The 16,882-nt window shown below is 39.7% G+C and overlaps 2 protein-coding genes across 3 annotated transcripts; one reads left to right on the top strand and one right to left on the bottom strand.

Moving 5' to 3' along the window:
• Positions 1-1,088: 1,088 nt before the first annotated feature.
• LOC307034765 (uncharacterized protein) lies at positions 1,089-12,418 on the bottom strand. 2 transcript variants are annotated; one of them, XM_079673648.1, is made up of 12 exons: positions 12,010-12,418; positions 11,834-11,909; positions 11,407-11,687; positions 11,266-11,304; positions 11,098-11,171; positions 10,908-10,988; positions 10,405-10,610; positions 10,228-10,327; positions 9,984-10,146; positions 9,781-9,887; positions 9,558-9,702; positions 1,089-1,427 (listed from the first exon to the last, which is right to left on the bottom strand). In XM_079673648.1, exons 1-12 carry the CDS (start codon positions 12,055-12,057, stop codon positions 1,233-1,235), a joined length of 1,515 nt encoding a protein of 504 aa, XP_079529774.1. In that variant the 5' UTR covers positions 12,058-12,418; the 3' UTR covers positions 1,089-1,232. The 2 variants fall into 2 exon arrangements, with proteins under 2 accessions (XP_079529774.1, XP_079529773.1); XM_079673647.1 differs by having other exon boundaries at positions 11,834-12,417.
• Positions 12,419-13,792: 1,374 nt separating this feature from the next.
• LOC307034867 (uncharacterized protein) lies at positions 13,793-16,486 on the top strand (the record flags this gene model as incomplete). Its single annotated transcript, XM_079673793.1, has 3 exons — positions 13,793-14,583; positions 14,980-15,632; positions 15,719-16,486. The coding sequence occupies exons 1-3, from the start codon at positions 14,064-14,066 to the stop codon at positions 16,484-16,486; spliced, it is 1,941 nt and encodes a 646-aa protein (XP_079529919.1). The 5' UTR covers positions 13,793-14,063.
• Positions 16,487-16,882: the final 396 nt, after the last annotated feature.

The raw sequence follows: 16,882 nt of genomic DNA, 5'->3' as shown, positions 1-16,882 counted from the left end.
ATGTGTGCCTCTATCCTGAGCACGCAATGAAACATGTTGAGCATAGAAAATGCTATTGAGCGCGCACTTGAACACTTTTGAGCACAGAGAAATATATTTTCTCTCATAAAACTCCTGCTCCGTGCGCAGGCAGACCGCTGCACGCGCTCTCTCTCCCTCGCTCGCTCGACCTCTCCAGCCTGTGCGCGCTCAACTTTGCCTGCGCGCTCGCTCAAATTGTCACAGCGTTACAAATGTGCCACAAAACCAACCAATCGGAGAACTCGAGAAGGTCAATTCTGATTGGCTGGCCGTCTCCAATCATATCTGAGATGAGAGAAGAGAGGGATTTTCATCTTCGGTTGCCATCAGGCTGTTGGCGTTCCTATTATCGTTGACATTTACAGGACATGACAGACTCGAACGAAGAGATTACTACGCCACAGTGTCAGGTGAGTTATACATTTCTGGTTTTCTGATATCACGTTATTGTTTGTAATACCTTTGACGAAACCTTTTATCCGATCGTTTCAGATAAGGGTGAGTTTGCTAGCCGGCAACATAGCTATATGTTGTTTATATAAAAAATAAAAAGATGACTGATTATAGTAGATTTGTTCTTGTAATTATTGACTGCTTTTTATTTTTCTATATTATAGGGCTGTAGGATTAACATTAGCCTATATGTCTTCTTATCTTGAGACATCGGCTGTTGTGTGAGTAACTAAAGTTTGACTCATCCTTCTCTAGCAATCCCAGCTGGCCACAACATCCAACAATGTCGAATGAACAGCAACAAAATGTCACAGCAAGGCCACATGTAAGTCGTTTTTGATTTGGTTGTCTCCTGGGACCCAGCCCATTGAAAATGTCCTCTGTAGTGGACATTTTGTTAACACGCATCTCCTTTTACTCTTTTGAGCTACTCTATCAATCCCTGATGTACTGTACAGAGGACATCCTGGTCTTTCCAGTGATGTGTCATTGGTTAAAATTGCATGCTGGGAAGTTCCTCTTTCTTTTCATCCAAAATGGCTGGCATACCAAAAACAAAATGTTATAGAAGCAGGAGGAGAAGTCAAATATTGTTGAATAATTGTAATTTTTACCATGAAAATCATATATATTCTTGTTTATTAACATGTGAGGAACTATATAATTAGTTCTGAAAGCAATTAAATAATTCAAGTTTTCAAATAACAGCCCTTTTATAAATGTCCATTCTAGTGGACGTCAGGACCATCTTCATGGACTTAATGACTCAATATTGTTGCAGGAGACGGAACTGAAGCAGACTTTTTCTGTACCAGATAGTTCAGGGAGATTAAGATTTTGAAGATTTTAAAATCTTGCAGGAAGTTGATCACCTTCCTCTCAGTTCTCTCCTTAGACGTCCCTTTTTCGCTAAAACGTGGCTGGCAGTTCATCATGATGAAATCTGCATCAGGCTATTGTTAAAATGTGTTCTTTATTCTCGCGTCCAGGAGAGAAGCTTTAAAATGAGACTAAATGGAGTCTCTGAAAAGATTCAAATGGGATACTTTAATTAAAAAAGGCGCGGTAGTGTTACAGACAGAATATTGTTCCGTCAGACAAACAGCTGTGGTCCGGTTCTCCTGAGCAAGAAAGACAGCGGATCTCTCCCCCGGCGCTGCTATATATATCCTCTGCTGGCTCCTCCCCGCCAGCCGGCTCACCTCGTCTCCAATGTCCGTTATTGCATTTAAACAGAGGATAGGTTCTTTTCACATTCAATATATGCTTAACACGCCGTTTCTCCTCATATTCTCTTTCATCACTTTTCATTTAACACATTCTAAACGCTGTAATCAATACTCTAAACAATACTTCTCGGCTCGTTTGGTTTCCGGTCATTCCGGATGTTGTCACATGCTACTCTCGTCTGTAAACAATGTATTCAAATAAACTGTACCTTCATTTAATATTCAGCATGATAGTATCTCGACATCTATAGTTGTAGTGTTAAATCAGTAGGCTTCGGTTTGCACCACTCCATATCATTTCGCTACTAAATTCACCTCTTCAGGAAATCGTATATTAGCCACATGCTAAATGCTAACCGGAGATGAAGGATTTTCAGAATAAAAGCTTAACTGCTTGTGCACAAGAATTTCTGGTTTTTCAGTATAAAAGAGCATTAAAACTGACAGCATGTTTAAACTACATTTCCCCATTAAAACATTGATTTTAATTTCTAACAGTCCCTCCTTACACACCTAAAAGGTGTGTATAATACTGAAATCAATGAGTTCTTCATCTGAACTTTGCATGTTACATATCTCATATTAACAAACATACAATCAAATGGAATGGTTTTACAGCCGGCTTTACAAAAATACAAAATAAATTCTTGTCTGTGTTCAAACATAAAAGTTTTCCCTTGTGTATAACTTCTAGTCTTTACATTCAATATCATTCTTCAAAATAGCAGCAATGGCTTGGTATCAGAACATTTCTTCCTCCCTCCTTTCACAGAAACCGTTCTCATACCACGCTCAGTGTTAAGGCACTTGTTTTTACAAAGTGAAAAGAAACAAACCATTTTAGAATAGCAATGATTTATACAACATGAAATCTACCATATTAGAATAGTATAAAATAATAATGTCAAATACAATGGACTATCTTAGAATAGTGTAAAATTAATTGGAATAATAAAAATATACTATCTTGGAATAGTATGAAGTAAATTGAAATGGATTCACTCCATTTTAATTTTGCTCACTTCTTCACATGATTTCATCATTTAAAGAATCACATCGGCTGGACATTCATTGATCAATCTCATCTCCGAACATCCATATCATTTAAACTAACTCATCATTGTCATCAACATCTGTATACGGGGTGGGTCGTCTTGTTCTGCTAGCATTTGTAACTGTCTCCTCCTGAGAAATTTACCCTCCCTCCTTTCATACCATTTAAGGTATGAAAGTAATATGTTCTCTAGAAGGGGCCGTTGTGCGTTCTACTCTGGGGTACGGCAGTCTAGACAGTCATTTCTGGGAGAAGATTTTGGTCAGTTCCAACAGTTGTAGAGTTTCATCACTTAAAAGTTCCTACTCAGTACCTTTGGGTGGTCTGTTCTAATGCAGTGATAAAGTCCCTGAAATGGTGTGAAAACCGGTGGAATATCAATAACTCATTATACTAATTTATTTTCAATTCTGGTCTACTTAAATAGCTATGCTAACCCCTTTTACAGTGTGTGGAACCTTGGGTGCCCGAGCATGTGATAATTACTCCCTCCTTTAACAAGGATTTTAAAAACAGAAGTCATTTCATTAATGGTTTGCAGTTTAATTCAGGAATTTACACCTATGGCAGATATGTTTCTCCTTTAAATAACATCTCTAAAAGTCAGGTCATCTGGTGAATGGATTACCTTTAGGAGCTGGTGGCGCTTGTCTTTTAAAACTCATACTCTGGTGCCGTGCGCTCCCTCTGAAGCTGCAAGTAAGATTTAAAACATCTGCAGGGTGGGTTGAGCGACCCCTTCTCCCTAAACGATGTTTGTTGTAACAAATATGTACCATCACAATGAGTGCTCCAAGGCCCCGCATGTATTACTCCCAACTACATTAGTTTTTTTTTTTTTTTTTTAATTAAACTTTGCTTTCGCTCTTTGCCCAGTGTCATTTTAAAACTCTACATCTTGGACGAAAAACAAATGTTATTTCCACCTTAATCTTCCCTCCTGAGGTAATAACCATGCTACAATGGAGATATCAATACTCTAGATTGGAATACCATCTTTGGCTTGCTACTAGCTCCACCTTTAACATTTTCCATACTAATAAAGATTTGTCTGCTTTTATAGAGTGGTTACTAAAACCATCCCTTTAAACTGTAGGTCTATACTGTAACAAATTAAATCTTCCCCAAATTCACACATGAATAAAAAAAAACTCTTAAAGAATAATTTGTTGATATGATGAAAAGATTGAATAATATGTTCTACCCTCAGTGTGTTTTTAGGGTTATTTAATAGTTTCCTCTTTTTTTCTTTATAAATTCACCAATTTATTAATTCATGGCTGATAAATCTTTTTCTTTACGTATTTCTCGTTGGTGAATAAGTGTGTTTATGTGTAAACTCACTCACTCCCGTTTTCCTTCTCTCCCCCTCTGGTTGTCAAGCCACGACCCCCTCACATTCTGCCGGACCATGCCAACTCCTCCGTTCTTTCCTCTCCTCCGTCCACCTTCTCCTCAGTCCATCTGCTCTTGGATCCTTCCGCTGTAACTCTCTTCAGTGTCCCATCTGCTTTGCTTTTCATCTCCTCCTTTACAGTCTCCACTTTGTTGCATGGAGGGCGTATTCCGCTCTCATGTCCCACACTCTGCTCTTGTGCCCAAATCTTGTGGCTCAGCTTGGAACTTCATGTCCTGTGGGGGACCGATGAGAGTGTGCCTTTTTATGTCACCTGGTTTTGGTTCTTGGTGCCTCAGGTGGAGATAGTTCTGGATGCAGCGTTGGAGTTGTTGGTTCAGCTCTGGTTCTCTGTCTGTTCTATGGAGGAGGAGGAGTCTTCCGTGGTGAGGTCTTTTGTCTGCTTGGACGATGGGGTCGTAGCGGTCTGACAGGCGGAGCGAGAGAGAGAGAGAGAGAGAGAGAGAGATCTCGGGAGGCATTACGTATAGTTAAATTCTAACACACTGAGGTAAAATAAATCCAACCTTTTCCACTCTATTTTCCTAATCTTACTATCCATCTTAGTTGTTAAATGCCATCTAAACACAATTCATGTCTACTAATAATTTTACCATATCCCCAAACATTGCCCTCACCCACTGTAACATGTCCACTCCAATTAACTCTTTCAGGAAACCATTTTCTTAAATACCTAGATGTTTCAAGCACCACATATTTCACACACTATAAAAGAACGTCTCCATATTTTCTCCATCACTTTAAATCTCACTGTTATTTAGAACCGTAGTAACTTTTGTGACTGGACATATCTGCAATGTCGCCACTATCTGCTGGGGAATCTTGTTCATAGAGTTTGTACGTACAAAGCTGTACTTGTGGGTTAGTAGCCTGTGTCTAACAATCATTTTCAATAATTGTGCTCAGGTCACCGATCGGTTGTTCATAGCTTAACAGGGGGTGTTTCTGGTACAGACTAAAACATGGATCCAGTGTATTTAGAGATTCCCCTAATCTGTAAATCCCCATCACTTACATATCCCAATCACTTAAACCCATCTCATCATTTGATACAAGAACTGCATATAAGGGGGTGAATCATCTTGATTATAACCGCCTCTTGTTTGGGACCGAGTATTTCTAACTCCTCCTCTTGTTGCTCAGCTGATCTTTTGGCTCTGGGGATAAGTGAAAGTCTCTGAAACACAGCTGGAGTCTTGTTAGTGATGTGGGCATTCTATGAGTGAACTAATGGATCCATGTCTTACATAATATTGTACTCCCCTTCCAACCAGAAAGGTGCCAAGTGTAATGAGCACAATCAACAATGCTATTCTGACTCTTATCCCTAGGGGACCCCACAATTGGTTTGGCTTTGTTCTCATCATCTCTATTTTATCCCTGGTTGTGTCCGTTACAGAATTTAAATAATGAGTACAAAAATAACATAACAAATTGGACTCTTTTTACAGATGTAAAACAAAAAATAGGTATTCACATTAATGTACAATCTATAAAAATCTATAGACAATTTGTCTTTTGAGCTGTTTCTATCTTTATCTTATTTCTATTTATTGTTTTGTTCCAGCTCTGCCAAATCAGTCCTAACTCCCAATAATGTTCTGGAAGTTGCCAGTGAAGGGTGACAATGTGTGAGGTGGTGTCAATTTGCTCCTTTTTCTTTACCTTTAAACCGGAGCGCGTGTGAAGTTTGTTACAACTTTTCACGCTTCCGTCCACCGGGGATCAGCCCACTGTCTTTTGTGAACTTTCACCCTCACCCAACCACCTGGCCGAACAGGAGTCTCTTCTGGTGTCTCGTCTGGTATCTCTGTAGTTTTCCTAGCCTGCTGTGTAGACAAAACTTGCATAATATTACTCAGAGTTCTGACATATTCATCCACTTCTATTTGTCTAATATCTAAAACTGGACCACTCCCTCCTTGGAGAAGGCCCGAGCTTCGGCATACCTCTTGTTGACTACATGTTATTATTTATTAACTACAACGTCACTGAAATCAACATCTCTGTATAATCATGACACTCCCTCCTTTGAGCATAAAATGCTCAATTAATATTGCAATGATTACCCTATTCTGTACAGGACATGTAAAACTCATAACGTTGCATTAAATAAATATAACTTCTCCTTGTACCCACAAGGGGTACAAAAATATCGTATGATTTATGGTTTTCTGATGGTATAAATGCATATTCACTATATAAAAAAAAATCAGCAATTAGCACTTCTAATAGTTTACTTGTTTCAATAATGGCTTTTGTAATGGTATTATGCGTCATCGTTGCTGCGAAAAACAATACCCCTGGTGTCGCTAATGCGTCTCAATAACTCTAGGATTAGAGGATTGGTTGACACTGCTGAACTAACATATGATAAAATAATATTTCTCCAAACTGGAGGGAAAATATGAACTATTCTCTCAGAGAGTGACCTGCATGAAGGGCTGGTGCCCCTCACTCAAATGAGATATTGCCTTACGCACAACACCACAAATCAGTAAAGTTACTCAAGAATAAATAAATAAAGACTGATTCTTGAAACTGTTAAAGCATCTGATCTGATTTTTACCCTTTCCTTGATATCTGCAGTTGAGCCTGGCCCTGCGTCTAGTCTCAACTTAGTTTGTTTTGGTGACATGTTCTCTAATTATTGATTAACCTATCAAAGATGAAGCACTAATCTTCTGACTAGCACCTTCGTTGCTGTTCGTTTTTTTTTTTTTTTTTTTTTTTTTTTTTTTTTTCTTTGCTCAAAGTTTTATTATTTTTATAGATTTTTTTTTTTTTTTTTTAAGTTTAAGGTAAAATATTAATAAAGTTAATTAATATATAAAAATATGCAAAATTAAAATATGAAATGTTAAAATAAAGTTGTACCGTGTATGGTTTTGACTTTGAAATATGAATTTGGTTCAAAATCACAATGTTATGGTGTTTCCGCTATTTGGGTAATAATTCTGTACTACCACCAGAGTGCGCTATTTTAAATTCCAGCTTAATCCACTAGGGAATAGCTGTTTCAAAACTGACTCGTTTTTGACAAAGGAGAACGGTTGTTTCCTCAAAAATATCTTTAAAATAGGAATTTACACTATGGTTAAACAACACAACACATAACCGCCAAAACACATTTGCAAAGAAGAATATTCACAATGTTATGGTGTTTCCGCTATTTGGGTAATAATTCTGTACTACCACCAGAGTGCGCTATTTTAAATTCCAGCTTAATCCACTAGGGAATAGCTGTTTCAAAACTGACTCGTTTTTGACAAAGGAGAACGGTTGTTTCCTCAAAAATATCTTTAAAATAGGAATTTACACTATGGTTAAACAACACAACACATAACCGCCAATACACATTTGCCAGCAGAAGTACTTCCAATAGTTCTAACTCTAACAAGAAGTATGATGTTCTTTAGAAGATGGAATGCCCAGCCTCAGTGTGTTAAAGCAAACAGAGTACTTCAATTAGCATTTCATGAAATGGTGACTGCCGTGGCTCACCGTGAACATGAGGTCAAGACAAAATGGCAACTGGTTTTCCAACCTTTGACCTGAAGAACAAAGGGATTTGAGAAAACACCTGGAGTTGAAATTGGTGAGGTGATATTTTGTCTAGTAAATTCAACACACAACACTGTAGTTTAAAATAACATTTCCATTTAGTTTACAATGATAAATGGGCCTCATACCCTTACGTCATAGCCCTCTACCCATGTACGTAAAATTTTTTTTGACTTTAAGAGCCAGTATGGTCATTTCTTCTGTTTAAACACGCTATTTATGGGACAAATAGGACGCTAAGCAAACACAATTAGAAGAATATCGTCTATCTAACGCACGAATGTCGCACTTCCTGCCGTAATCCACAACGCAATGTCTTGAAAAACAGAATGGTGTAACCACTGAGAGCTTCAAACTGCTCAGGCCTTTTCCTTGAAATAGGACTTTTTTAAAACAGCCTCACGCTGTTTGTTACACAAAACACTCACTCCAATAACCTTAGCTTCAAACTTTGGCTGTGTCTTTCCCTCAAGCAGTCCCGACTGCTTAATGGCCTAAAACCATTCACGTAAAACGTAAAACGCCAAAAAAGACACATATAGTGATTGGCCTCTAGCCGACATGTACTAACAGACAAACGAATAGCATGCAGGGTTAAATAGAAAAAAAAGAAATTGAACTCACCCTGCCTGTAACAAAGCAACGCCACGTGGTAGGCTACCAATATTTATCAATTTAGGCTTGTTTTAACTTAAATTGCACAGCTATTTTCAGGATCCGCTGGCCGCCGTCAAACACACAGAACTAACATTGTCCTACATTAACTATTGAAGAATTCGATATAACAGGTTTCTCCATACCTAGTTGATTTGAGCTCTCTGTGTGCTGAACGGATGCCAGCGGGTCCAGCAAGCAGCCTGCTGTAGTCTCTCCCGGTTTTGCGAGATCCTGGGCTAGCTCGCCAATTGTTAAAATGTGTTCTTTATTCTCGCGTCCAGGAGAGAAGCTTTAAAATGAGACTAAATGGAGTCTCTGAAAAGATTCAAATGGGATACTTTAATTAAAAAAGGCGCGGTAGTGTTACAGACAGAATATTGTTCCGTCAGACAAACAGCTGTGGTCCGGTTCTCCTGAGCAAGAAAGACAGCGGATCTCTCCCCCGGCGCTGCTATATATATCCTCTGCTGGCTCCTCCCCGCCAGCCGGCTCACCTCGTCTCCAATGTCCGTTATTGCATTTAAACAGAGGATAGGTTCTTTTCACATTCAATATATGCTTAACACGCCGTTTCTCCTCATATTCTCTTTCATCACTTTTCATTTAACACATTCTAAACGCTGTAATCAATACTCTAAACAATACTTCTCGGCTCGTTTGGTTTCCGGTCATTCCGGATGTTGTCACATGCTACTCTCGTCTGTAAACAATGTATTCAAATAAACTGTACCTTCATTTAATATTCAGCATGATAGTATCTCGACATCTATAGTTGTAGTGTTAAATCAGTAGGCTTCGGTTTGCACCACTCCATATCATTTCGCTACTAAATTCACCTCTTCAGGAAATCGTATATTAGCCACATGCTAAATGCTAACCGGAGATGAAGGATTTTCAGAATAAAAGCTTAACTGCTTGTGCACAAGAATTTCTGGTTTTTCAGTATAAAAGAGCATTAAAACTGACAGCATGTTTAAACTACATTTCCCCATTAAAACATTGATTTTAATTTCTAACACTATAAAGAGAGTGAATGCAGATTTAGTTTAATATCTTGCAAGTGTTCAAACCAAAGCTATTAAGGCAATACAGAATGAAAAGTACAATACAAAAGAAGAATAGAGTCTAAAAATAAATAAATAGTGGCAGTTAAAATTCTTACTTTGGTGATCTTCCCTGGAACAAATAAGGAGTGACAAGCTTCAGGGTTTCTAGCCATCTGATCCACCAGGCCATACAGCTCCATGCCCTTTCTGAGTTGCTGCAGCATTGGAATCAGTCTTGTTGTGGAATGTAAGACAATTGCTCTTTGAAGAAAAGCAGAAAGAAATTACACACTGGTTTGAAAAATAAACATTGTCAAATTAATATTGTACAACTCTTACCGAATGATGCTGTCTTTATTGTCCAGTTTGAGCTGGCTTGTATATCCACAGCTGACAATTTCATCAGCCCACAACATCAGAGACTGCTCATCTGCAGAATCTTCGACCTGAGAATGTGCAACATTGAAATAAAGGACAGATTTACAATAGGTGTTAAAACATATATCAAATTCATATCTAACAATGCTCAACAGAGTACTCACCTTGCTGATGAGAAGACCGGATTCTATATCAGAAACATCCTCCTTTGAAAGTGAATGAATGTCCACCTCTCCTGTGCAGAGGAAGTTGTAGCACCACGCTCTCAGAAAGGCAGGAGGTGGGCCACCTTGTGCGATGCTTACTGACATTATTTCACCAATAGTTCTGTGTGCAAGGTAGAGAAAGTCTTTGTAAAAAAACTCCTTACATAAATGACAACGTGTACAAAAACAGTATGTTACCAACCTGAAGTTGTCATTATCAAGGTCTGTCAAAGAGTACTTAGGATTTTTCCCCTGGCTCCCAGTTCCTTCAAAGAATCTGTTTTCAATACCTGAAACCATGTCTTACAGAAAAAAAGCAAATAAGCAATGATCCTTTGGTTTTGTTTAATATCAAAACTAAACAGTTAAATGAACTTACCAGTCAAAAACTCTTTCCTTATTGCTCCAGTGTCAATGCCTGCCTCTCCTATGTAGACCACCTTAAGAGCACTGGCAGGAGATGCAGCTTTTTTTCGTTTCCACTGGAGAATGCCCCTGTCTGGAAGGCCGTCTCTGTCCACACACAGTTTGAACTCTGTTGTGTTGTCAACTTGGTGTTCAAGTAAGCGCAATACATCTTCCGTGCTTAAGGAAGAGGACAGAGAAAATATAAGACTATCCCAATTTTCCAAACATTTTGTATACATTATTGCCATATAACTGTCCTATTATTATGCTGAACAATATTTGGGAAAGAAAGGGCTATCAAATGGCGTAATTAGAAAAGAGTGCACCATGTGCTATGTTTTGAATAGCCTGTTAAAATAATTTGAGAGCTAGCTTTTGGGGGAGACATTAAAGCATGTGGATTGCATGATGGTGCTCATTATTTATTCTGTATTTGATATAAACTCATGCAAAGGTCATCTTAATAAAACGTACCTTTTTGGTTTGCATACTGGAGGTTGAGCAGCTGTACTTGGACTATTGTTCTCTGATGCAGGAGTCCCTGTACATTCAAAGCTGCACAAACAATATGCAGTTTAAAACACTGAATATGTAGACATTCTACAGGTGGTACATCTATCAAATATAATGTTTATGATACAAAGAGCAGAATAAGACAGATCACCTCTCTCCACATAGACTAGCATGGACTGTGATTTCATCGTCTGGGAATTCTTTGGTGCAAATTGGACACACCACCTAAAGTTTGAAAGAAATATGCTCCATGTTACAAACAGCTGAAACACTAAACTAAACTGATTGTGCAGTTTAGTTGTGTGCTGTTCTACTGTACCTTGCAAGCGTTCTCCACGATACACAATTCATCAGAGGACTGCAGATTAACAAAAAAGTCATTTATTTCAATAAACAATTTATATTTTCCTCGTCTTTTTCTAAAGGCAATTTACCAAATACAAAAAGAATTTGCTCTCACCTCATCAACAGTCTCATCAGAGGACATTTTTCCACTGCATGTCCTAATGTGTACTGCAAGCATCTGCAAAGGCATCACTTCATGACATTGGAAACATGTCTTCTTTGGCATTTTTGCAAAGCAGTGCGAGTCAGGAGGCAGTGGAGCGGTGTCCAATGTCTCCTGAAGTGGTATTATGTAAAAAGTGGCTTTGCCACCTGCTGACATAGCTCGCAGAGCTTTGACAGAATACCCCTCTGCTTCTGGTAGAATGACAGTGAGCTTTCGTCTTCCACTGCCACCTTAATTGAGAGAAAGAGAGAGAACATGTTTTGTCATTCTGCCACCTCTAATGCTTACAACAAGTAATCAATACCTCAGAAGGGTTCATGCACACCAACAAGTAATACAGTAATATGAAAACTCAACAAAACAAAATCCCACAAACCTGTAGCCTTATGCAAGAGCCATCCTCCACATAGACCCTCCATTTTTGGAAATGTGTCAGCCAGGAGCCTTAAAATCTTGAGAGAGAGAGAGAGAAAAACATTGATGGTGACAATACGCTGAAGTACAATAATTGACTTTAATGATAAGTCAAACAAATGAACTGACAAACGATACCTCTGTGTGATCACCATCTTCAGGAAGAGTCAGTGTTTGTCTTCCCATGCCTGCCTGGAGGAGTTCAAGCTCCTCAGTTGGCAACGGTGTGTGGGCGATATTTTTTGGTAACAGATACAAAAGTAAAGCAGTTGTTTTACTTGTTGTCTTAACAAGATGCTTGGTGGCAGTCAAACACCTCTTTTTACCACGACGGAAGTTTGGTTTGAAATATCCTGGAAAAGATCTGTGGAATAAATTATATGTTTTATATTTATTTATAACAATCAAGTGTTGCACAAAAAATCTAAATAGTACATGTTAGCTATATATATTTTCCAATGCTATTACAAACCAAGTCTTGTTCAAGTCCAAGTTCATATTTTAATTTAATCATGTCAGCGATGTGACTACTGGAATTAAGAAAACAACATTGATTTTTTGAATTTTTTTAAGCAAAACGAAAATATAATGATGTGGCTGAAATACAAACCTTGCCATCTCTTGCGGCACTGTCACTGGCATTACATTCCTAGGTGCAGGAGGCTCTGTCTCCGTCGGCCTTCCTGAGCCGCTTGCGGCCATAGTGTTAAGGAGCAAAGACACCAGGTTTCTGGCTGCTGACTCAACTGCACCATCGCCCTAAATCAATTCAGGATGTAACATTAACATGATCATATTTTCAGTTAAACTAGAACCGCCAGGGGTCAAGGTACAATGTTCTTTTATTTATGATACTAGAACACAGGGTTAAGAGTGCGTTTTTATCGCAGAGTGATGAAACGTATACCAATAGAATCTGTGGACTCTCAGCGTTCATATAACATCTAGTAGGCTCTCTCTCTCTCTCTCTCTCTCTCTATTAGGAACCGCAATAAACAACAGGCGTTGCTTCGCACAAGATCAATGGCGCGAAAATCACTGAATGTTCTATAAGGTAAATATTACCGGCTGGCGCAGATGGGTATAAATGGCAATTTATATTGACAATATTTGTCTAATACTAGCGCTAATATTAGGCTACGGTTTGTTAGCTGTTTGCTTAAACTATCCATATAGCTATGTTGCCGGCTAGCAAACTCGCCCTTATCTGAAACGATCGGATAAAAGGTTTCGTCAAAGGTATTACAAACAATAACGTGATATCAGAAAACTAGAAATGTATAACTCACCTGACACCAGTGTTGAAAGTGTGCCGGTCCTACCCGGTCCTTAGTACCGGTAAGAGATTTCCAGGCGGTCCGGAGGACCAGGAAGAATTGACAGCTCCACCCGTGGAATTTATACTACGAAGGGCAGATATTTTGGTTTGGATTACTGGTCTGGGGGAAGCTCGCGAGTGTGTGTGTGTGTGTGTGTGTGTGTGTGTGTGTGTGTGTGTGTGTGTGTGTATATACGTGTGTGTGTTTGTGTATTTTTGCGTTTGTGCGTATTGTGTTTGTGTCCCAGGGAAAACACTAACGAGAAACACCGGCTGCTGTTATGCCTGCTGTGACCTCAAGTTACTCCGTTCTCCGCTTGTAATTATGCCGTTACAAGCTTCTAAGTTGTATTTATCATCTGAATTTGCCGAAACAAGTTTCATATTCTGAAAGCCAAGACTTTGTTTATTTAAAATCAAACAAAACACCCGAACCCCGAAAAACTATTTTTTTACGCAAATCCACGTTTATTTTGAAATGAGCCGTTGCGACTTCCGACTAGGGTGACCACCCGTCCCGCGTAGCGCATGCACGCACAGCGTTTGAACCCCAATTCATGCGTCCCGCAAATTGAGACCATGTCACGCATAATCAATGCATGCTCAAAAAAGAATTGCTCGCTCTAGCTTCTTGAGCTCTTGGCAGCCAAACTAGCATTACTTGAGACTAGTTCAGCACGCTACAGTTGCCACACCCACCCCCCAGTATAACTGCTGACTAGGTTGTCAAATTTTGCGTCGTCGTCATGACAGCAAACGGCCGCACGCGCGGCGACAGACGCTGTGCAAAAGACTTCCGGCGGAAATGAAGTGCATTTGTGTAGGGTTATGCCGCGCTACCCGTGGTTTTGTCGCGTGAACTTGTCTATAGAAAATGGCGTCTGAAGCACCAGTAAGTAAAAAGAGAAGGTGTGGGTACAGGAAAGAGTGGGAGAGGGAATATGTGTGGCTGAAGGCTGTTGAGGGGGATAGTGAGAGGGTTTTCTGTGACATTTGCAAAACGTCCTTCTCAATCGGACATGGAGGCGAATACGATGTCAAACGACACAGACTGACTGACACACACAAGAAAAATGTCCAACAAAAACAGACATCGAAATCTATGGATGCTTTCCTCCGACCCAAAAACGACTGTCTAGCTGACAAAGTCACTGCTGCAGAGGTGACGAGTGTGTATCACACTGTCCAACACGCTACATCATATCGAGCAGGAGATTGTGGCATAAAGCTAGCCCCAACGATTTATCCGGACTCGGACATTGCCAAGAGGATGGCCTGTGGTCGGACGAAGGCAGAAGCTATTGTCACTGATGTGCTTGCCCCTGCCTCTGTCGAAGATTGTTTCAAAGTCCTCAAAAGACCACTACATGAGCAACGAGAGGCAACAACTAAAGGTACATTTAAAGTTATGTTCATGGATGTAATATTGTGTTAGCTATTTATCTGACGTTAGCTAACTGATGTCTAATCATATTGATATTCTTCTACTATGTTAAAAGTCAACGTTTCCTTCACTTCAATGAAATTAAATAGCATCAGTAGCCAACGCAAACATAAAGGCTAAAGGCTCTTCCGTGCCTTTGTGAAACCAGGCTCTGTGTACCTTATATGATTTCACAAAAAAAAGCAACTATGATTTTTGAAAAGATGTAGGCCTAAATAATTGTATAGATTATATTTATATAAAATCAATAATGATCAAAACAGTAAAGTAGTGTCTTGTATTTTTGTAATAATCTGTTTTTAGAGAATCTCTCTCAAGTTCACCCCATCTGTGTGTGTCTCCACAGCCCACACGCCATTCTTCTCAGTGGCTTCAGATGCCTCCAATCATGGGACCACCAAGCTCTTCCCACTGTCAGTGCGTTACTGGACGCCAGACTTGGGAGTACAGACGAAGGTCATTGATTTCTATGATGACAGTGATGAAACATCTTACGCGATCCACAACCAGATAGTCACCAAGCTGGAGGAAAACGGACTGGGACTAGACATGATATCTGCGTATAGTGCTGACAATGCTAGTGTGAATTATGGGAGATACAACTCTGTCTTCCAGAAACTGAAAGAGAACAACAGTTCTATTTTGAAGGCAAACTGTGTGGCCCACATCGTTCACAACAGTGCAAAACACGCAGGAGATCGGCTAAATATCGACATAGAAAATGTTGTCAACAAGACCTTTAGCCACTTCTCCTCATCTGCCAAACGCGTTGAGGAACTTAAGTCAGTTCACACCTTTGTGGAGATAGAGTACCAGTCCCTGCTTAGACATGTGCCCACAAGATGGCTGAGCCTGTGGCCTGCAGTGAAGAGGCTTCATGACTGCTGGGCTCCTATCAAGGCCTATTTTCTCTCATTGGGAGAGGAACAGTGCCCAAAGTCACTATGGCGGCTGTTCAGGGATGACCAGGATGGTGAGGGCAACCCCCTTGAATTACAGGTAATTATTTTGAATTGCATTCAACAGGGATAAGAGAAATTATGATAATGCAAAGAGTGATCATTGACTCATCTTACTTCTTTTAGGTTTACCTGTCCTTCCTCAGCAATGCGCTGAAGATTTTCCACGACACTGTGCTGGTGCTGGAGCGAGAAGATGGGACTGTCTGTGAGCTCTACGATATGATGTTCACCCTAAAAACCAAGCTACAGCAACGACAGAGTGATGGTTTCTTTGGGGCCCAGACGGGTGTACTCTTCCAGGAGTTTCCAGACAGGCAGGCAGCTGTGCTCAGAGAGGATATGTGCAACTTCTACCAGTCCTCTCTCACTTACCTGGAGCAGCGCTATGACTTCTCAGACTCCAACTACCAGAAGAAAGTGGCTAGCCTGGCACTACAGAAGAGCCCATTCAACTTCACCCATCTCTGTGAAGCTGTAGAAGTCCTGCAGCTAAGCAAGCAATTGGACATGGATGCACTATATGATGAGTATTGTGTTGTTCTGCCACACCAACAGGCCATTGTGCAGTCAGAAGCTTCAGTCGTTGAGAAGTTGGCCACCTTACTCAAGCACACACACACACCAAACATGACAGCATTAGCTTCTTTCCTCTTGAGTGTACCAATCACCAATGCTTCAGTGGAGAGGGTCTTTTCACTGATGACAGGATGCTGGACAGACACAAGGAACAGATGTTCGGTAAACCTCATCAAGTCAGAAATCCAGGTGAAGAGCAACTTCACATTCAGTTGCAAGGACTTCTACTCTTATGTAGTGAAAGAGAAGGCTCTCCTCAATGCTGTACGCTCCAACAAGAAATACAAGTTCAAGAAGAAACCTGAAGAAAACTAGTTAATATCCCATTTCTCTAAGATGTAGTTTGATTGATTTTGAACATTGGTGGACTGTTTACAGGGTTGCAAATTTACCATTTTTAGGTTACAGTTGCCTTTTAGGTGAAAATGTCATTGTTCTGCATAGGATTTTATGTTGGCAACTTTTTGCATTGTTGTCACCTTGTGATGTTGATGGGTTCGCACTCCTGTGTCTATACTGAAAAAACATTTGGAACCTTCTCATGAATGTTGCTTGAAGTGAATAAATTGCTTAAGTTAAATAGCATTTGCCAATTCATTGTTCAAAATGTTATGAATCTTTATTTAGAAAGAAATACACATTGGTGGCCTATTGATGGACATACATCAGATATTACACATGTCTAGTGGAATAGGGCACTATTAATGTACT

Source organism: Notothenia rossii (genome assembly GCF_949606895.1).
Source record: "Notothenia rossii genome assembly, chromosome: 4".
NCBI classification, from domain to species: Eukaryota; Metazoa; Chordata; class Actinopteri; order Perciformes; family Nototheniidae; genus Notothenia; species Notothenia rossii.
Note: the sequence above shows the minus strand (reverse complement) of the source record. Positions and strands in the feature narration are given on the sequence as shown.

Excerpts from the sequence above, each read along its gene's own strand:
- LOC307034765 (XM_079673647.1), bottom strand. The coding sequence starts at position 12,026 with ATGGTGATCACACAGAGGTATCGTTTGTCAGTTCATTTGTTTGACTTA. Across the intron at positions 11,172-11,265 it reads TCGTGGAGAACGCTTGCAAG|GTGGTGTGTCCAATTTGCAC; the intron begins GTACAGTAGAAC and ends TTCAAACTTTAG. Across the intron at positions 10,328-10,404 it reads AAGGAAAGAGTTTTTGACTG|ACATGGTTTCAGGTATTGAA; the intron begins GTAAGTTCATTT and ends TTTTTCTGTAAG.